This window comes from Ostrinia nubilalis, chromosome 10 (genome assembly GCF_963855985.1).
Source record: "Ostrinia nubilalis chromosome 10, ilOstNubi1.1, whole genome shotgun sequence".
Classification (NCBI taxonomy): domain Eukaryota; kingdom Metazoa; phylum Arthropoda; class Insecta; order Lepidoptera; family Crambidae; genus Ostrinia; species Ostrinia nubilalis.
Window position 1 is genome coordinate 14157857 of NC_087097.1, and position 23249 is coordinate 14181105.

Below are 23249 nucleotides of genomic sequence, written 5' to 3' on the forward strand. Positions count from 1 at the left end.
TTATTTCCTTTAGCATGCGTCTGACAAAACATTTTTGGTATATTCATTACACTTAACTTTGACGTAATAATAAAAGACATCTTCCATCGCTTGATATGTTCTATATATTAATGTGTTTGTTACATACAAATACGTGTAAATAACGAACGCACATACATACATAATAAAATATTATTTACAACGATAATCTCAACTCTTACCCATGTGACATTCTATCTATGTGTTTCATAATTATCCTTCAATTCGCTTGTCTTATTAACTTTATAACTCTGAATAAACTAGCCTAAGTACCGTAGATATTAGATGACATTAGGGTGAGGTGAGATCCTGACAAGGAACGATTTTGAAACTGATAAAATCTATTCAACAAGAGAATGTTTTCTACAAGTCTTCGTTGATGTGAATTTTGTGCATAACTCCAAGAACAAACTTTATTTTAAGTAAATGGTAACAACGAAAAATATAACGCAACAAAATATTTCTAGTCTGGACTATAGATACGGAAATTCCAAATAAATAAGTATTTATTGGAAGGATAGCATAAAAGAAGTTAGGACTGCCAACATTGTCATAACATGATTAGCAATATTTAAATAAATTCAATTGATAGAAAGAAACCGGTAATTTTAAAAACACTAGCAGTAAAACAAGGTTTTATTATAAATAGAAGCGACTCTAATTGCTATAACTGAGGATTTTTAAAATAAATAATCAGAAACGTTGGCAACACTGACAGCGATGTAAAGTTCCTTTTAGAGATTCGGCCTACCCTTCAAATCACAACCCAAAAAAAAACACAACAGACATGCTGGCAACATTGTCCGATTATAAATCAAAAGGAACTTGTTAGTGACAACCTTTAAATATGAAAATTACAGTGCGTATTAAACTACCGTCAGTTTCGAGTTCGCAAATATTATTTTTACTAGTACTTTTTATAACATCGAAAATGGTCCACTGATATAAGCTGATGTTAAATCGGCGGCTATCGACTTCTTAGACCCATATCACCAAATTATACTCAAGAATAAACTTAACCCAGAAATATTGAGTATAATCACAGGGTTACGATCTATGCTTGATTTTGGTTTTATACGGGCTTTAGTTAAAGTACTAATAAAAACAAAAATATGAGCGATCTCGAACTGATACCACGTCGCATCATTGAGGAGTTTCACTTATCTAATGATGCTAAGAAGGACGGATGCCAAGTAAGAGTCAACATTGCAAATAATACAAGGTAAATACGTTTTAGGAAGTCAAAAGTACGAAATTGCTTTAATTATTTATATATCTGTTCTAGCCGGTGTACTATCTACTTATTTATAAATGTTATATTACAGAATAAATTATAACTGCACTTTATGGCTCAGCTGACGGCAGCTGTGTCGTATGGAGTGGGCAGGGCCTTTGAGGTTAACGCCCACCAGAGTACCGAGTCAATAGCGTATGTCCCTTTCATCCTGAGTCGTATTAAAATGAGAGAAAAGGACACACGACACGATGACTGCCTACTCTGTTAGGCATTAATTTTGTCAGGAAAAAGAATACGAAACAAAATCGAACTGAGTTACAACTAAACTAACGCGTCTACTGAATATTTGGCACATTTTTACGCGTTCAAATCGAAAATCCCTACCTTCGCCGAGGTCAAAAATCGAACTAAACCAAAATTGAGGCATATCATCGAATCAGTCAATTCCATTACAATCAATCGACGCGTCAAAGGAAAGAGGAAAGTCAAACGGTTCGAAGATTCACAAGCGCTCGAAACACTCGATATACTTTCGTCACAATAACAAACGATTATCATGTCATATCGGAATCACAACACTGGGGGGACTATTTACACTCAACAAATTAACGTTACGCTCACAAATATACATATTACGAAACACGTCACCGGTGACCGCTTCAGGCTCGGTTAGAGTCATCGGTCACGCGACTCATACGGAGATCTCGTAGTTGCAGTCGTAGACGGACGCGCGGTCGGGCGGGTCGGGGGGCGCGGCTCGGGCCTCGAGTTGGTCCTGGACCTCGAGCGCGCGGACGAAGGACAGGGGGCGCGCGGGGTGCGGCGGGGGGGGCCGGGCCGCGCCGGCGGGCGAGGGGCGAGGGCTGCGGAGGGAGGACAGGCACGCCGCCTCGAGGGGCAGGATGAGCCCGCTCGGCCCACAGGTAGTTGCCTCGCTGCGGCGACGCGGCGAGTTCGCGGATGTCGTCGGCCGTCGGCCGGTGCGCGGGCGGCTCGGCTCGCAGCAGCTCGCCTTCGGAGAGGAACCGGCGCTGCGGCGAGGCGCGCGCGACGCCGATGAAGTCCGGCCGGCGCGGCGCCGTGGGCGTGCCGGGGTTTGACCTGCGACCGGCGCTCGCGTCAGGGGTTTAATCGCGCGAGCTCGTCCGAGCCCTCGCTATCGTTATCGTACGGCCTACGGACAGAAGGAGAAGGAGCTGCGGGGCGAAGCGTTTGCACGTGCGATCGCGCGAATTGCGACGCCCTCGGACTCTCGGTTCGTTCAGAACTTGGGCAGGTCTCCTTTCATATTATCATACTTTATTCGATTATTATACAGGGTGTTAGGTAAATGGGTATATGAGCCGACACTAGCCCATGTTAACATGGTCATATAAATGGTATGGTGAAGTCAGAAAATTGATATCTTCATTTTAATTATTTTATTTTTCATACAAATCGGATTTTATAAAATTTATTTTCAAGTATGAAAATTAAAAAAAAATAAAATGATGATATCAAATTTCTGACTTCACCATACCATTTATATGCCCATGTTAACATGGGCTAGTGTCGGCTCATATACCCATTTACCTAACACCCTGTATTAATAAATTAAAATCAATGAAAAAGAAAAACTGCTCCACATAAGGTCAAAACTGCCCAGACACTATTATGTTGCTGTATGTTCTTACACATTAGCCCACATAAATATTCAGAAGCGATATGTTTATTCGTGCATGTGCCTTTTGCAAAAACACAGCTGATGAAGTAGTAATAATAAATAAATAATTACGAATTTACATTAAATTCGCAACTGAAATATGAAGTGCGTTTTAACGTTTACAAATCTTGTATTTTTGAATCATCTCCTAGACTTAACCTCCAGCATAAATTTTCAAGTGTATTACAAAATAAACAACCATTAATAAATAAATCATTCAGAGGTTAATTCGAAGAGATTTCAATGACAAACAACATTACAAGTAATGCAGGAGTATTAATATCCCCACCACAACACCAGCTAAGGGTAGAACAGCAAATAAAACCCTAGTTCTGAACTCGACCGGGTCCGGCGGCGACCGCCTTCTAATGCGGGGAGCATGCCAACGCCACATGCCTCAACTGTACATATGTTACACTACACTACAGTACAATACAAGCTACTGCGCATCGTATCCTGATGACATGCGAAATAGAAAAAAATTAAACGGGAAAGATAAGAACAGGCAGAAAAAATAATCAAATCATCAGAATAGGACACTCTACGGCCTTGTCCTACATCGGCGGTGCATTGCAATTAAAAAAAACAAAAATGTGTTAACATTCGAAAGTGTGGGTAGTTTGAGATTTTAACACGCCTACGTAGGACATTAATAGAGCAATAGCGCGATACACTTACAATGGCCGCAACGGCTTCGGTGTTTGATATCCCAAGCAAAACGTTTTACCGTCTAAACACTAATCATCGAACATCCACTGCAATCGCAAACTAATCCTAGCAAAATTGTAAGGAATCGAAAAAGATAGACAGACACACATCAGAATAGGAATTATATGAGAAAAAAATAAAAAATGGCCGACACATCCGCGTAAGCCTGGGACAATGAGATTGACAGACAAACACAGAACTGAAATTCGATTACCATTTGACATATCTGGTGGTCTATGATCATAATTCGACCATAGACAACCGGTGGTACCGACCAGCCATTGTATAGTGCGTCGCGCTACGCCCGCGGTCCGCATTGGCACAACAGCTTGCAAATAAAGATATAATACTTTTAGTAATCAATCACATGGTGTAGTATAAGTTTTGGCCACATTGTACATGTAGGACTGCAGGTATAATAAAAATATATTCATTTGTAATAAAAACAAACTGACAGAACTTATGCTACACCTATAATATACAATCGTTTGTCACTAGACGTACCAAATCATGCTATTGCTAAGTTAGATTGGTTTTAACTAAAATCTGATTTAAGTAATGCTGTTTGTACTTATATTTCTGGGGTTAGAATGAGCAGTGCCATGTTCTAAAACAGAGAAGAAGTCTTTCAATAATAACTCATTTGTATCCGTTGATGATTATTTCATATAAACCAGTAGCATAAAAACATTGAAAAATAACTTACTATATTTCAAATTACTAATCAGTAAGTATTCCATAGCAAACTTTCAAGAGTCTGTGAAGTTAATATATTTTTTGGAAACTTAACCATGACACTTACTATTCCATTCTACTGTAATAATATTCTAATTTACAAAGCACAAAAAGCATTGTTCAAATAAATAAAAACAAAGCGTATTCTTTTATTTAACAGAAAAAAAATTGCCGCTGTCAAAACGCGTATTTTAATTTCGGGCCAATAAGTGTACACACCTGTCAAGAAGGCATTTCTCGACGAAATTTAGCAAACCAACAGTGCAGCCACATGACTCAAATTGTATTTACATTTTACGGTTTGATTTTATGAGATTCATAAACTTAATGTTTTTCTTAAATGGATTATTTTTGTCTTAATTGTTAATCACTAATATAATCTTTCTTATAACTTAAGTACTTTAGTTACGAAAGTCAGAACATTATAAATCTCATAAAATCAAACAAAGTGACAACAAACACACAAAAACCAAACACAACAACGTTCATTACGAGTTACCGTCGACACGTCGGCTCTATGCGTTAGGTCCACCTGCCGCGTGGTAAGCGGTAAACGGTCACATTTTATAATTTACATACAGTACGACAACAATTAAGCTGATATCAACAAAACTTCACTACTGTTTCGTTATAAATCATTAAAACTAGTTTCACTATGTTACGATAATGCTGCACTGATTATCAAGATGACATCCAGGTACACTATATTCAATATAATTGAAAATATGATTATTAAAACGTTTTAAACTATTATTCTTAATTTGGACACAAAATTAACCCATAAGATGGTAATTTTTATGAATGAAACCAATATCAAACAGTAGCAAATAAACACACAAAAAATATTCTGTTGATATTTCAATTTGATGATATTCCGTAGGGAGATCTTTACACCTATTCGGTTAAGTGGAGTGACGTAAGTATTTTTTGTAGTCGTACTGTATTACACTGCGCCCCTCGTCGGTCTCCTAAATTGTATTATTGTATTTGTAAACACGAATGTTGTATGAGCGTATTTATGAAATACATATTGATATTATTGCAGAAAGTCAAAGGGATGTACAGGGAATGATCTTAAGACCGACATTCGATTATACTTGTTTAGAGACTCTGACAATGGATGCCGTGCATGCGGGTTTGTTAATAATTGCATTTAAAACATTGAATATGAACATTTAAATGGGGATTTGTTATTGCTCGTATGATAGTTGAACACAATTGCAGAACTAATTAAGCAAATATTTTTATTTGCATGTCGAAATTTATTAAGATGTAGTTATAGAACAAAAGCAAATCAAATAATATGGAGTTGATATAATTGTTATGTACTAAATGGGATCGATGAATTTGTTAGTGCAATGTATTAAATATTGTGTTCAACTTTCATTTATTAGTTGAACCTGTTATTTCTTTGATCTTATTTACCAATCGACCATACACCTCTAAAATAACGGGTGTAAAAAAACCTATCCCGAAGCCGAAGGCTACTTATTCTCCACATCATGAGGATCATTTTTTTCTTTGGGACCATACCTGGGAAACTTGTGGTTTAGGAGATATTGAAGGTCAAAGTCAGAATATTTTTTTCAAGATTTTTACAATATCAATTTCAATTCGTTATTTAGAAACTTTTTTTCTAAGAAACCTTATTAAAATTTTGAGTATTTTCGTCACAATTAGGCTTTTTTCTTTACAATAAGAAATGTATAGCAGCGCGCGCACACACGCTCAGGCGCTGCCCCCACGCCCCGCAACCCGCGCTCGCCCGTGAGTCATTCAACTCTACTGTGAGTTCAACGACTACGACTGGACCTGGACTGAGCTTAATCCAAATCTACCCAATTTGTAAAAATGAAATGAGTACTTAAATTAGTCACTTACACCTTATCACCTTACCACTTTAGTTTTTGTTATAAAAACTAATAAATTACCCTTTAATTAATAAAAACCCTTTACACGAATTTGTTTCTTTCCGCAAAATAAAAAATCTTACAGAACCTTGGTTATTATTAAACATTTTTAACTAAACCATACTTTTACGCATAAGTGCATAACCATCATTCTATCACAATGTAGTATCACAGGTCCTAGTACCTACGCAAGTGTGATAAGCGTAAGTAGCACAGTGTCATTAAAAAGTACCGTAAACAGATGAATAATGAATGGTCTTTTGAATCAGGCTCGTCATTCTTTACATTCATAACTCTCTACTTCAATAACTGAAGTCTTTACGATAGTAATGAAATTAATAAAGTAAAACTCAAATTATTGCTTACACCACACCACTCTGAACGCCTAGAATAAACACCCTAGCAATGTTGCGTCTATCGTTGATTGAGGCATTCACTTTCGAGTTAGGAGTTATGATTGTGTGTTTTGTAAACTTAAATGATTTCAGCAACTAAATAAAAAAGTCTCTTTTTTCACTCCTTCCATACTCATTACTTCCTTTCTTAATAATTTACTTGAAATAAATAATCGTCATGCACGCGATTCTAAATAAACGTAATTTTAATCGTTAATCACAGGTAGTAAGCAGGTGTGATAAACTTGTATCATTAAAAAGTACTGTAAACAGATGACAAATGCTCTTTACACACAGGTTCATTATTGCTTACATTTGTAGCTCTCTACCTTAATAACTTTAACGTCTTTACGATAGTAATTAATAAAATAAAACTTGACTTACTTATTACTGCAATCTAAACGCCTAGAAATAAATCACCGACAAACTCTTGTTCCTTAACTTTCGATAGGAGATAAAAGATAAGATGTTGTTTATAAACTCGATTGATTTTAGAAACTAAACAAAATTTCATATCTTTTAGCACTTCTTTCATACCAATTACTTACATTCTTCATAATTTACAAAAAATAATTCATCGTCTTGTTTGGGATTATTTTAAATGAACGTAACTTTATTACACGAAATAACTATCAAAATGTATTGATATTCTTATTGTTTTATTAATAACGATTGCGTATCTACAATTCATTCTTTGAGTAGGTATTTTGGAAGCTTGCTAAGAGCATTTATTATTATTAAGTATGCTAGGACGGATCTTTAGTTAACAAAGATTAAACAAAGTATTCTTCCCGTCGCTTTTACATTCTCATTCGTTGATAGACTTGCATGTACTAAACTAACGAAATTAAAGTTTCGATTTGTAGTTGAAAATGAAGAATAAAACAAAGCGTAGCGCTCGACGTCATTCGATAGACACGTAGACGTATTGCTTGACTGTGATTGGTCAGTCTCGCCGCGCGGGGCAGCGCCTTTGTTGCTAGGTCGCTCGCGCCTCGCGTTGCTCGGCGGCCGGCGCTCGCGCGGCCAGTTCGGTTTCTTCGGTCGTCGAATGCGCTTGCGACTTTTGATTGTTTTCTCGTGCGGATAGTTAGTGTGTGAACGTGTAATAGTGAGTGTGGTATTAGTGAATGAGTGTTAGAAAGATGCCTAACCATACGTACAGTGCTCGTGAGTACGTAAACATGGTTTACTGTTATGGGAGGGCACGTGGAAACGCATCTGAAGCCCTGCGGGCTGTAGGTATCGGGCTGAACATCCTACAGCGCACCACCGTACTGATGCACGTATTTTTGTTCTGGTTGTACGTCTGTTGGACAATCAGCCGATTGTGCCTCCGTCCGCCTCGTCTAGGCGTGTATTGTGTCGTATTTGAGGAACTTAAATACCGGACTGTACGTGAAGGAATACTGGAGCGCGTACATCAAAACACGCTTTACCGGGCACGCGTTTGCTTGCACGTGGAAGGCCGTTCAGTTCGAGCCACAACTTGTCCGGTTGGAGCGGCCGATTCCAGACGACGTCGAAGGGGATTAGTCGGTAAGTACTTAGTTCTAATCCTAAACAAATGCTAAAGGAATGTGTTTTTTAAATGTAGGAAGTGAATAATCTGGTAATTTTGTGTACAAAATACTTCTGCGGTCGCGGTAGGTAGTGGCGGGAAAGCGCGTACGCTCCAATACACTCACACACACATAGGCACGGTCATTGCGTTGCGTGGTGCGCTGTACATTGCGGGCTGCGGAATATTGTATTTTTTTTAATCATAAAAATAAAAAATATTTCCCACCAATAATATTTTGTAATATTACTTGGTTGGGTGTACAGAATGCGTAGTTTCAGTCTTCGTGATAGGTTTTTTTACACCCTGTATATCATTCGATATTTGGATTTGCTTACATTATTGTAAATGATGATATTGTAAATGATGATGATCTATTACATTATGTATACTGGAAAAATCATTAAAATTACAGTATTCGTAAAGTGTGTTAGAAAATGTAAGCAAATCTGTAAACACCAATAAAGCAAAATTTACACCATAGAATAAAATGTAACACTTAGTGTCTTCAAAAAAAACTTTTTATCTATACAATTTGTGAGTACGCAAACAATTTTACATGCAAATAAACACTCAATTCAAAGAAAAACATTGAAGCGATGCAGTATAAGTATGGGATATGGGACTGTTTTTTAACTCAGCAACATTTTAGTCGGTTAATGTGATGGGAAAAGGCCATGATTGAATGGGAAATCATAAATACCATGTTTTTGGGAACATTCTGTCTTCTTGGGTAAATAGTCGCCAATTGTCCGTTTTATATGAAAATTTTGAGCTAATAACATGTAAGCAGATAGTGTAAAGTTGAGAAGTGTGAACACCCAACATTTACTATTGTAACTTTTTCAATAAATTATCTTAAATAATCTCTATATTCTCACTTGTATGAAGGAATTGGAAAGATTGACTTGACCATTATAGTTCTACATTTATTTTGTGTATTATTTTTCTCACTATAGGTACTGATAATGCTTGGTAAAAAATTTATGTAATTTTTTTTTACGCATGACAAGGCAGGTATTTGACCACAATCGCACCTGATGTTAAGTGGGATGCAGTCTAGGATGGTACATATCTGCCCTGTAAGTGCCTATTCACTCTCGCCTTGAAGAGGCCCGGATTATAGTTTTCGGGAAAGACAGCAGCAGGCAACGAATTCCAGTCCCTAGCTGTTCGCATTATAAAAGAGTAATCGAAACGCTTAGTGCGAGCTAGTGGAATGTCAACAATATAGGGATGGTACGCTAACCTGCGTCTTTTCAACCTTACGGAATGTAAGAAAAGTTAGTATTACCAAAATTCCTGCATAAAACTTTCATCTACCTTTATATTCTCCAGAGTATACTGTATATCTAACCCCTCAACATATTAACACTTTCATTATCTACTTAATTCATTACTCAATCATGCAGTACAATTTTGATAGCCACGATAGCCGAAACGGTGAAGGGGTCGGAGTGGCCGACTCGAGATCCGAGGAACGCGGGTTCGAATCCCACCGCCGCTCGACTATTGTGGTGAGCCCACTCGTAACACAAGCTTATTAAGCTTACCACGAGGGGCTAACGGGACTATTAGAAAAGACAATGCCGGAAATTGGCGTCTTTTTTTTTTCGCGCGGCCATCGACCAAACTTTGTTTTTTGATTACAAAATAGTGTAATAAACCAAACTTACTATGACATGTATACCTCTAAACTCAGTCTGAACTGAGTTACGAGCATTAGAAGTTTGATGATTTTCATACTAGATTTGCTTTTTGCGCGCAAAGTTTTGTAAGAAATTGCAACAAAATAGTGAGATTGTATGTGTAAACAAACAATACCATCCATTAAAGGCTCCAGACATCAGTATGGAGCAGAATCAGCGCAATAAAAAATAGCGCAATATTTTGTTGCAATTTCTTACAAAGCTTGCGCGCAAACAGCAAATCTAGTATGAAAATCATCAAACTTCTGATGCTCGTAACTAAGTTCAGACTGAGTTTAGAGGTATACATGTCATAGTAAGTTTGGTTTATTACACTATTTTGTAATCAAAAAACAAGGTTTGGTCGATGGCCGCGTGAAAAAAAAAAGATGCCAATTTCCGGCATTGTCTTTTGGGCAATAAAATTTGCTAATAATGTTTAAAAAAAAATCATTTTCTCCTCAATCCACAAATCAATCTTTCCAATCCCTAACCCCCGTCCCTCCGATCCCCTCGCTACATACCTCCGCACTGGACTGTTGACTGCAAGCGGGGTGGGCACCCCCAGCGCTTTTATCCGCTGCTGCATGGTGGGCGAAGGCCGAGCGCCTCCGTTAGACCCCGTGTCGTATCTGAGGGGCTCCATGACCACCCGATAGCCGGATGTCGTGGTGCCACCGTGACTGGAATGGATTAAATAATTGTGTCAGATTTAAATAAGGAAAGTAGTAAGAAATAGAGTGTGAAATAAGATTCTACATGGACTTTTCACGACAATCGAAATCAGCAGGCCTTATCTTTTCTCCTATGGCAGGAGTCGAGCACAGAAAAGTACATTTTCACCACGTGAAGCTAAACTGTACAATAGCTCCTGAGTGCGTCCTCACTATATTTTATCAACATTGTTAACCTGTGTTACTTATGGCTGCCGCGACACAAGCACAGCTTAGTGCAGCAGCCGCTAGATAAACAGACTGTAAACTTTTTGTTGACAATAAAATACTTTTTACTTTTTTTTTAGCTTGTCATCATCATTGTGAACATAGATAGACCTCTTCTAATGAATCCCTGAATCGCATATTAGCTAGTAGGAAGCGGCCCACATCTATTGCTTTCCAGCAATCTTTTTAAGGTCACGTGTCCGCCTAATGGGTGGACGTCCTACGCTGCGCTTGGCAGTCCCTTGCAACAGGGATGTTGTATATTGAAGTATAGTAATAAATAGCAAGTAAGTACATACCTAGTGTTCTTTCCGAGCGGGCTAAGGATCTTGCGTCTATTGCACAGGTGCTATTTTAGAACGAATATCTCTACAGGGTGTTAGGTAAATGGGTATATGAGCCGAGACCAGCCCATGTTAACATAGTCATATAAATACTATAGTGGTGTCAGAAAGTCTGGGAAAGGTACCATTATTGAGTAATCAGCTGATTCAGTTTTTGTCGCCAAATTGCGTCGTGACACCCCTGAAAATTAATAGTACGACTAACTAGCGTAGATAAAACAAATAACAGAATTCTTTATAATTTTCTGCCTAAAAATTTGTCTCTGAGAGGCAAAAACCTTAAGCAATCCCCCAGGAAAATCAGTCCATCTAAAAAGATTTAGCACAAGTCAAATACTCCCTTACCTTATTTGATTCGATTTGGATTTTGGATAAGTAAAAGTAAACAAAGTGGTCAAGAATTAATTGTACTTCATTGACTGTAACTTACTTATTTAAATAAACTGAATAATCAGGACCGTTCATTGTGGACGTCATTCGGCTGAAATGAATGAAGGAACGAATCATTAAACTTGATAACTTTGATTAAGGAAAATGAGACATTGTAGGTAATCATCTAAATTTTATCATCGTAAATCACGGTATTGTGTACTAAAAATACCTTAACTAAAAATAAAACACCATTGAAAAAAAACCTTAGGCATTAAAGAAATGTGTCCAACGCTCTGTTTAATCTTTGAAGGACAACGAAATGTCTTTTGTTGATGAACAATGGGACCGGCACGTGTAGTGCGAGTGAGACGCAAGACGTATCGCACGGCGGCTTTCACTTGCAAGAAAGAGTCGGAAGATCATCGCGGCGCAGGAGTAGAGATGTGTAAGGAGGTGACATTGAAGGCAAAAAATCGATTAAGATTTTTCACGTGTTCAATAATAAATCGTTGAAGGATTTTTTTTCTACAAATAATAAATTTAGGTGCCATTAATTCATTTCCAATCATTAATGGAGACGACATGTGGTTGGGGTTAAGTTTTCATTTCATGATTGACTAATGAAGGTCGAGTCGTCTGGGGTCAAAGTGTCGTAATTACAGTGCCGTAATTACAATCCAGTTGGTCAGTACAGTAGTCTTGCCGATTGTCTATCAATAGCCTATCGAAAGGCCACCCAATCACTCATACTATCGTTAATAAAAAATCATATTTTCTAATCTAAGAAAAATAACAGCGTTTATCGCAAATTTCAATTTAGCTAAAACATTTCCAAAAGCATGGCAGATTACGGTTTTCTTAATTTACCAAATAAAACTGTGTTGTTTTTTTTTCAATGTCTTCTATCAATGCAATGGTATCGTTAAACTAATTTAGACCCATCGATAGTATGAGCGATTTCAGGTAGGTAGGATCTATCAATTAATCGATAATTGATTTTAAGACATTCCTATTGATTACTCAGATGGTTTTCAAATAATTTGATATTTTAATCGATTTTATGTAATATCAATATCGATTACCGATTTTATGGAAAAAATAATGACCCCGCACTAGTTGCACCGCGCATGCGCCATGCGGCCATGTTTATTTGTTTACATTATTTTGTCAGTAAATAATTTGCGTTCGTTGCGATGTTTTGTTGTTGACGTTCTGGATAATTAGATATTCAAATAGCTAAGTAATACAGTGAAATTATGGTGATGTGTGTTGAGTGGTGTTGGTGCAATAGGACTTTGTGTCTTCTTTAGTGTGATGAACTATTTATGTCCGGGAGACCTTCCGTTCCACGATGCCTTGTATCTTAATGTTTTCACGGGTGGGTGAATCGACACCACCATACCACCGATGGGAGACCCGGAGATCCCGTTCTTGAAAATAGGATTTCACTACAAGAACCTACCCGGTCACTTGAAAGCGTGGGAAGGTGAATTAAGTGAGTGGATGGATGTGATAGATGTGTTGCGATTCGTTTTGTGAATTAGAGTGAAGTGTTACCCCCTGAATACCTTGGATTGCTTGCAGTCAATAAAAAGAGGTAAGTGAAGAATTGGTTCAAAAGTAATAATAAAAGTGGGCGGTGCCGACTCGCGTCAAAATTTGTGAATGAAATACCGTTTGACCACGTTTGACCTAGGAGGGAGTTGCGCGATCGTAGGGCTGTCCAAAAATTAAAATAATTATAATTTATTTAGTTTTGTATGGGAAAATTTTTTTTATTAAATATTACGATATCCACTTTCTGACACCACTATAGTATTTATATGAGTATGTTAACATGGGCTAGTCTCGGCTCATATACCCATTTACCTAACACCCTGTATAAGTACCTAGTGTTCCTGGCGAGCGGACTGAGCCGCGGGTAGTGCATGGGGCGCGGCATCTCTCTCGCTCTCCCGTAAAAAATGACGTAGGTCTGGCGTTCACCAGCTCTTAAGGCTTCCACAGACCAAACGCGGGTCAGAAGCAGTGCGGGTCAGTTGCAGCGCGGCTGAGGCACACTGAAAGCAGCGCAGTTTCAAAGCAGTTGCAACGCGGGCGGTTGTCAAAAAATTTAATATTCGAAAACCGCTTTCAACGCGCTGCTACCGCCCTGCGTCCGGTGTGTCATGCTAATATGGCCGCCATAGTTATACAACAGCGCGGGCCCGTGTTCGCGCCGCTTCTGTCCCGCAACCGCGCCGCCTCGTTTGTCGTTCGGCAGTTGCAGGGCGGCGCAGTTGGAGCGCGGGCTAGCGTTCAAATTTGGTGTGACACACTTCAAAGAGTTTCTTGTATTACAACTTGCGCGGGCCCGCATTCAAACTGCGCTGCTACTGCCCCGCGTTTGGTCTGTGGAAGCCCTTAGTCTATAAGTACCTAGTGTTCCTGGCGAGCGGACTGAGCCGCGGGTAGTGCATGGGGCGCGGCATCTCTCTCGCTCTCCCGCGACAGCAGGCGAGCCTGGCAGCTGGTGTGCTGCATAAGTTTTTTTAACCTCCTCTGTGGTCTAGTGGTAAGACCACCTGCTTCAGACGCAGAGGTCCCGGGTTCGATTCCCAGTGGGGGCAGATTTTTCTGTTCGGTTTAGTTTGTGGTAGGGCTTGTTCTAAGTCCGCCTGGCTAGCTACCACCATCTTACCTAAGTCTGTCGCCATAACAACAATGTTAACAGCATTGTTGTGTTCCGGCAGTTAGAGGTAAGATAGCCAGTTCCTCCGTGGTTGAGAATTCCGGGTGAAGCTCGCTTCCACCTTCGGCTTGATCATCACTTACCATCAGGTGATATACAGGCCAAGAGCTTCCTCGTTGTGGATAAGAACAAAAAGTACCTAGTGTTCCTGGCGAGCGGACTGATCCGCGGGTAGTGCATGGGGCGCGGCATCTCTCTCGCTCTCCCGTAAAAAATGACGTAGGTCTGGCGTTCACTAGCTCTTAGTCTGTAAGTACCTAGTGTTCCTGGCGAGCGGACTGAGCCGCGGGTAGTGCATGGGCCGCGGCGCGGGCGGCGGGAACATGTTAGCGGCGGAGGCGCGTCGCTGCGGCGGCGTGGGCTCGCAGTCCGCGCTCTGCGACGCGCCGGGACCCTCCATCTCACCCTCGTGCTCCTCTCGACCGGGCGATAGCTATGAACCCGGATCGTTAGTGGTAGTTCTAGCTAAAGCCAGGTCTGTGAGCACGTAGAATTTTGTCCAATGACCCCAAGCTACCCATCCTTATCGCTCGCGCGTAATTATATTGCTGTCGCGACTGTGCGACGCGCGCCCGCCGTGAGTGTGCGAGCGCGACAGCAACATAATTACGCGCGAGCGATAAGGATGGGTAGCTTGAGGTCTTTGGACAAAATTCTACGTGCTCACAGACCAGACTATAGATGGCTTTATCTGTGTTAGTAATGCCGAAAGATTGAGCCACCTGTGAATGCAACTGAAAGTGGAACTACAGCTTATATAACTGCTCAATCTCTGCGCCTAGCTAACGAGAAACACCCAGAAACCGCGCGACTCTGTCTAAACGAAGCCAAAGTCAACGTCAAAATTCCTTTATTTGCATGGACTATTAAAAATAGTGCTTACAAATTAGTGATTCAATTGATAACTGATAATACTGGCATTGATTCCTTCCACTTTCAGTTGCATCTAGAAAGTTCGATGACATTTATATTAAGGTGGACTTCATACGTATCTTATGTACGATACTAAAAAGGATAGCATTCTACGTTCAGAAGTTTTGTAGAATATTATCACTTTCACATATAATAAAATGAAGTTACCCAAATGCCTACCCTGAAATACATAGAAGATACGTTAATATAAATGGGCCCGATTCGACCAAACTTTTATCCGAGAATAACTCCTGGTATAACTAACACATTGACAGTTTCAGTATGGGAAATATGTCAAAACTGACGATTTATTCTGGGATAAATTTTTACTCGTTTTGTCGAATCCACCCATTATGTTGTAAGTAATGTTAAGTAATATAATTAGAGTTGAACCAAAAAGATGTTTGTTAGTATATTATCAGAAAGTTAAGTAATATTAAAATTTATTCATAGTAAAATAAAACAATATGTAATTGTAAGCGTGAATATCAATGACTATGGGTTATGCAAATGGAAATTAAGTTACATAAAACATAATACAGACCATTGAAACCTGTTATATAAAAATAAATAGATGTAAAGGTTTAGTAGAGAGCCAGACATACTCATGTCTTCAATTCACTAAGTATAAGGTCGTACTTAAAGTGCGAGTGCCGAATAGAACTTATGACCGTGAATTGAAGGTATGTAATCGTTTGCTCTACAAGCATGATAACTATATGACTCTACTGCAGAATTTTAATGGTAATGGTAAGCGATTTTGGACTCTAATGAAGCGTGGGAACGTAATTTTGTTATGGCTATTGCTAGATCTATGCCATTATTTATTATTTATGTAAATGAGTATGTAGAATGCGAAGGTTGAAACCACCATTATGGTTATGTAATCAATGATATATGCAACTATAACTAGGTTAGTCTATGTATATCTAGCAAAATGGAAGTAAATACTGCGGTTTACCATAAAAAAATAAGCGACGACCAAATTGATCACATTCAAGTTTATTATTTTAGTAGTCATATATTATTTCAGTTTATTCAATGTAAATCGGGCAATAAAAATGAAGTAATAATATTTATTTTATCTTTTATACATAATGTAAATTAGTAATAAGAAATAATTAATTGTTATCATTAGAAGTGAAATAATATAATTATGATTGTCAACTGAAATAAACTTAAGAAATGTCATATTTTAGGCTTATTATCAATAATTCAATAGTTTATCAAATACCGTATTTCAGAAATCCATTTGAAAGACAATTTTATTCATAAAATGTAGTTTATATTATTACCGCTTTAGTTATAATGATTTGTCAATTTTAATCCAATGTTATTTTCATCAAAATTAATATTGACAAAACAGTTAATATAAGTGTTTATATTTTTATTACTTAGAATTCAACAATAATGGATTACTGCAATGCGGTGGGAAAGGGATTAGCTTGGCTTAAAACTAGCTTATGTATTGGTTGGCACGATCGATTGGGTCAATAGTTAAACATGTATAAAAATCAACGTGTTTATTTACTTATAGTCTATCCAATATAGCTTGATTAGAATGACGGCTGTCAAACGAATGTGACTAGTGCTGGGTATGTTTCGTACGGTTCACATAAGATGTATCGATAAGTTTTCGAAAAAATGATATAAAAAAATGCACCCAATTTTTCTTCATATCTTTATTCATAAAAATGACAATTATGATTTAAATTTAAAGACAGTAAAATTTAAAATTCATGTCAAGGGTGTACAACCTAAGTCGTAGTCATTATCATCAGTGTTCTTCAGTGGTTTTTTCCTCTCGCTAGAGGGCGGTGGGCATCTCTTCTAGAGCAACGGTGCTATGAATACCCAAAAAATTACCGGTGATTGATTTCCGATGTTTGATTATTTAAGAAGGAAATGTTTTTTGGTTTTTAATAGTGAACATTTAGAAAAACGTATAACTTGACTTAAATACGTTAAAAAATTAGTTAGAAAAAAAAATTGTTAAATATGTTAAAAAATTAGTTTTAATTTAATATGACATTTGTCGATATGTCCCAACACTAACATTTTTGTAACTCGAGATAACCTTGTAGAGACGTCGTTAATACTCTAGCTTGATTTTTATAATTTCGAATTACTACTTATTGGAGTAATTTAACGCTGCATTTACACGAAATTAACATTTTTATTGGAAGCACTGTCGTCGAAAATATTGTTTGTAGGTCAGACGTGAATTATTTCTTGTCCGCCAATATTTAGCTCTCATTGATCGCTACTACAAAGTTATGTCGTTACTTTTGATGGCAGCTGTCATTCTAATCAAGCTATATTGGATAGACTATAATTTTAACACTTGCGACCCCATCAACTGTGCCAACTACGCCCGTATTCTTAAACGCTGCACTTGACACTTGTCTTGACTTCAAGTGAGTCGAATTGACGTTCATAAGTGAGAAGTTGACACCATTTGTCAATAAATAACTCAACGTCAATTTGGGTTGGTGACGTCATAGCTTGATTTTGTCATAGAATCTATGACAGACAGGTATGTCGATGAGGGTTACCGTATTAGCGCTCACTAGTTGGCACCTGTGCTGAGTGACAGGACCTTAGTCTACGGTGGCGCCATCGTAGTGAGTGTAAATATGAGTGGCGCCATTGTAAAATAAGGTCCTGTTAAGACGATGGCGCTGTTGGTGAGCGCTGAAGCGGTAGGGCTATCGCATTTGCACTCACCAAGGTGGCGCCACAGTAAAGTTCTGTCACTCGCTAGTAGAGAAGACATTGGAGGACTATCGTATTTGCGCTCACTATAGTAGCGCCACGTCCAAAGCACAATACATGATGTCGTGCCCTGCGTGCCCAAACAACTACACGCAGGATCAAACAAGATTTAATGAAGGCTACGGACAACGCCATTCTTGTGGCGGAGTTTTGGGCCGACGCTGTGTAGGTTTGTTGTCGACACGACAAGAAGACAGTGGCGCCACTTTAGACTAAGGTCTTGAAGTAGGACTATCAATGGTCCGAGAGGGGCTGTGGTAGAGAAGACTTTGTCCGGAAACCCACTTATGGTACACGATTCAACGCATTTTTTCCCCGTCAAAAAAAGGACTATCAATGGCTCTTGGCGTCAACTACTCTAATGGACAGTTTGACACCATTCTTCAATAATTCGAAATCACAACTTTTCTAAAAAGACACTTCATTATGGTCTTAATAACTTAATTAATTTTAAATTACCTGTAAATTACGATTTTTGGTCGCATTGTAATTGTAAAAAGTAGTTTATTTGAGTTGACAAAATAGTGACGTCACTTGCTTGTAGTGCCATACAAAATCTATGGGAGATTTCCGTTTTGACAGTTTTAAAAAGTACGTCAATTGATTGGTGGTGTCAACATGTCTGTTTCACACCCGCCAAATGTCACGTTTAAGAACACAGGCTATATGACAGCGCAAGCGTCTGGCTCTCACCTTGTTGTAGTGTGCGTGCGCGCCGACGGCCCGATGCGCAGTGCCGTTGTCCGCCGTGTACGTCTTTACCTGGTGCGTGTCGGTCGCAATGGTCGATATGGCGGACGCCGAGTGCGGACCGCCGAGCGCCTCGCGACGCTTCTTGCCGCCCTTGTAGATGTATTTCGATGGGCGGACTAGGCTGGAAAGTAAGGCGGAGGTTTTTAGTATAACATAGATGAAAAATGACTGCTATTACAAATACAGAAGACTTTAAAGGATTGAAGTTTAATTTAATACGACCAAAATTCTCGCGACGCTTCTTGCCGCCCTTGTAGATGTACTTCGATGGGCGGACTAGGCTGGAAGGTAAGGCGGAGGTTTTTAGTACAAAAAGTAGACGCAAAATAACACCTATTATTACAAATACAGAAGATAAGATTTTAAAAGCGTTGGAGTTGAATGAGGGCTATCGTTTTAGCGCTCACCAGTTGGCGCTAGTGCCACTTGCTAGTGGAAAAGACAGTGGCGCCAATTTATGAGCGCTTAAGCGGTAGGAGGACTATCGGATTTGAACTCACCAGGATGCCACCACATTTAAATCGCCAGTGGTGCCAACTGTTAAGTATAAAAACCATAGCCCTGATTGAATAATACCATAATTACTCGATCCAAATAGCATTTATCGTGACCTTCACTAGGTCCTTTGAACAGGCGTAGGGGCATAAAAGGTATCGCAGCAGTACGATCCAATAAACATTTTTTCTTTCTTTCTTTCAATATGCTTTATGAGCCTTAATTTAAAGCTTCACAGAGGACTTCTGGCCAAAAGTGTTGTCGAGTTATCTCTTAGGTAACTTAGATATTTTTTGAGTTTAAATAAAAATAAAAAAACATACTTCTCTCTACTTCTGCACATCTAGAAGTGGCATAACCATAGCAGTACTCTTCAACTTCTTTTTTCATTTCATCCTGCAGCGGTGGCTATTATGTTCTATACTATTATTTCTCATTGCCTAAATATTATTATTTATATTGCCAAAAATTTTAAATTTTCTATTAAAACATTGTGACCAATATTCATCTCTGTCTTTCATAGGTAAATAAAATTTTTAGTTCACGACAAATCGTTGCATTTTGGACCTTAACACAAGACAATAAAGTTCAACTCACCTAGGATACTGCGGCCCGAATTGCGTGTAGCAGCAGTTGTACCAACATCCCTTAGAGAAGGGGTTGTACCCCCCAGTGAATTTGCCGGTCACTTGCTCGTTGGTGGTGCGACCTCGGGAGACCAGCACCATGTGGAAACCCGTCAGCCCGAATATTGGGATCGCTAGTAGCGCGATTATGCCCATTATCACCATTCTGGGTTTTGAGTTAAGCGTATTAAGGTCGGTTAGTGTGACAAAAATAAAAAACTGTTACCCCCTTATTAATAAAAAGTTACGTTGTTAGAATGAACCTTGGATTAAAACGACATTTCCACATTATGACAATTTAAGCCAGAGTTAAACTAGGGTGTAACTTTTATTAATTAAGGCGATAAAGAATAAATCGTAATTTTTCGTAAATGTAGCCAATTGTAACGATTAACAGTCCATAAAGTAAAATTATGCACCTAAAAGTGTTAAGTCACTTTCAGGCTATTTTCTAAACATTAAAATTTAACAATTATTGCAAGCTTGAATCAATGCTTAGGCTGAGTTGCACCATCTTACTTTAACTTTGACAAACGTCAATAAAATCTGTCAAACTCCATACAAAAAACACCGGTTATCGTTATAGGTACGGTCAAAGTTAGGTTGTGCAACTCAGCCATAGACTCCACACAGAGAGTCGGCCGATAGTTGGTTGCCTTCAATCAGGATTTTATACTCGTATTGTATGAGGAAACGGCCGATCAAACTATCGGCCGACAAAATGTCTAGTCTGCCTGCGGGGTGTCTTTAAAATTTTGACTTTTTTGTGAACTTAACTTTTTGAACTTGGATTAAAAAAAAATTATTGACTGTAATTTCAAATTTTCTGTTTTCTTTGTAAATTCCCAAAAAAGGATACGACACAATAGGCGCGACCTCGGTCAGCGTCTTGTTATTGTTCATTATGTAGTATAAGCTGAGCCCGAATATACTCAGCATGTGGATCGACAGCGATATGAGGAAGAAGAAGAAGAACCGGTAGTTCCTCCGGCCGATGCAGTTGTTCACCCACGGGCAGTGGTGGTCGAACGTCTGTGGATTAATGACATCTTTTAACATAATCAGTTCCAGTGAAATATACAGGAATATGTAGAACTAGCTTTCCGCCCGCTGCTTCGCCCGCGTGGAATTTTGTCTGTCACAGAAAGACTTTATTGCGTGCGTCCCTGTTTCAAAAACCGGGATAAAAACTAGCCTATGTCCTTTCCCGGGACCCAAACTATCTCTATGCCAAGCTCTACTTTTAGCATACAGCGATCGGCGATTTAGAGAAGCTGAATGCATCGACCACACATTCCACACTGCACACTTAAAATCGCCAAACGCATGATTTAATCGCCTTTCGGAAGTTCGACGCAGCGAGCAATATTTGCGAAATCGCGATGTTGCATCGAGACGGTCGCTAAATCGCCAATCGCCGATGCTAAAACTAGCATGTCTGCTGTGGCCCTTAATTAATAAATGTATTTTATGATAAGTCACATTAGATGGCTATTAAGGTTAATAATATGAAAGTTATTGCGGTGTGGTTCGCGTAATAAAGTAATTTCTGGCTGCATATTACGTTGATAACGTTGTCTCATAAAATTAACATTGAATTAATAAATTGATAAATAATTACTGTCTAGAGTAGTTTGTAAGAACATTAGTCTACGAATATACAACACCGTGAGTTTGTGGCACTGTTATTCTTAGAACGATCGATTAATTAACTATGGCCACACCAGCTACACTGAAGTTACACGCTACGAGTGCAGTATGGAACGCGATAGGATCTCAGCTACGGGCAATTCGATATGCTACAACACGATTGTAGCTACGTTCGCAGAATTTAACACGCGGTAGAAATTCGGTTACTAGTACTATAGCACTGTTAAGCCTCATTCGATTAAGGTCCTTGATGCTCTGAAGCTCCCTGATACTGATTTTGTTCTATTTTGACAGTTACCACGCCTCACTCGCTCACTAGAACACGAGTCCCAACCGGGCGGGCGGTTAAGTCGAGTTCATACAAAAACCATTAATTACTTGTAAACTGTACTCGACCAAAGTGCGAACGGCTTTTTAGTACGTAGCACGTAGTTCAGTCACTAAAGGCGAGTTACACTACGGCACTACAGTGACTACGACTGATCCCAAAATTGCTACGCTATACTTTCATAATACGGCACCTGTGGCTACCGTTGTAGCGCGCTAAACAGCTACGATTGCTACGAAATTTCGTTCATACTACGACAAGTGTGCTTTATTTTTTTCGTATGATTAATATCGTCTTATTAATTGACAAATTGTTTACCTTTTTTATCCCAGGAAAATGGCCTATCCATACCTACCGCCGGGGGACGGCAGTTTATGTGGGGCTCGAACCCACTAAAAAACCTGGGGTGTTCCTTCTGCCGCATAGTGGTCGCACACTCACTGCAGGTGCCAGTCGCACAGTCGCGACAGCAATATAATTACGCGCGAGCGATAAGGATGGGTAGCTAGGGGTCATTGGACAAAATTCTACGTGCTCACAGACCGGGCTTTAGAAACGACCAAGGCGCCTTCCGCGGATGTACCGCCCTACACGGCGTGACCCAACACACCCCCACTCAATGGGGGGCCGAAACAGATTTTTGACCTCGACTGCCTACGACTGACCTCTATGCAGTGATTGCAGACGGAGCAGTGCGAACACCGCGGCGGCCGGTAGAACTTGCAGGTGACGCACCACTTCATCCTCACTGTGATGCCGTTTATTTCCACGCTGCGGTACAGCGGCGCTCTGAAGTCGTCCTCACGATCCTCGTCAGGTGGAGCTGGAAGAAGACAAAGTCAGTTTTTTATTCGGTACTTAGGCCTTTTTCAGGGTGCTTATGAACGTCCCAAATAGCTTGCCCTACCACCACTTCAGGACAACATATTATGGACTGGTGCTGAGAAGAAGTGGCAGCAGAAACTCAGTCACCTTTGTCAGAAAAAAATATATCTGATGACACCAATAGTGACTAGAGACGTCATCATTATCGTTTTAGCCAGAGGACGTCCACTGCTGAACTTATTCCTTCTTCAATGACTTTCAGATTGAAAGGTTGGTAGGTGGAAGAGAAGTCGTATTATGAAGTGAAAAATAATGTACAATTTACAATATTTGAAGAATTTCAAAATTTTTCTCCAAAGTTAGGCTGGGAAAGAATGCCATATGGCAATAAGTTCGTCTTTAGTAACTCTTACGTTACGTGCAATGAAGTTTTAAACAACTATAGTTGCTATGCTATAGCATATAATGGTAATTATATTATGAAAGTTCAAACATTACAACTCCGACGCTTTAATCAACCTTGTTTCATCATGAAAACTTAGA

General features: G+C 39.2%; 1 protein-coding gene across 2 annotated transcripts in view; it reads right to left on the reverse strand.

Annotated features, from left to right (window-relative positions):
- Nucleotides 1-1640: 1640 nt before the first annotated feature.
- LOC135075316 (palmitoyltransferase ZDHHC8) overlaps nt 1641-23249 on the reverse strand; it is a 43377-nt gene continuing 21768 nt past the window's right edge. Inside the window, exons 3-9 of one of the 2 annotated variants that reach the window (XM_063969730.1) lie at nt 22547-22704; nt 20763-20935; nt 19875-20069; nt 18723-18903; nt 14600-14775; nt 10479-10637; nt 1641-2356 (exon numbers count right to left, since the gene is read on the reverse strand). In XM_063969730.1, coding sequence (XP_063825800.1) covers nt 1915-2356; nt 10479-10637; nt 14600-14775; nt 18723-18903; nt 19875-20069; nt 20763-20935; nt 22547-22704 — 1484 coding nt within the window. In that variant the 3' untranslated portion in view covers nt 1641-1914. Of the gene's footprint in view, nt 2430-10478; nt 10638-14599; nt 14776-18722; nt 18904-19874; nt 20070-20762; nt 20936-22546; nt 22705-23249 lie in introns of both variants that reach the window. The other variant, XM_063969731.1, reaches the window with a different exon arrangement.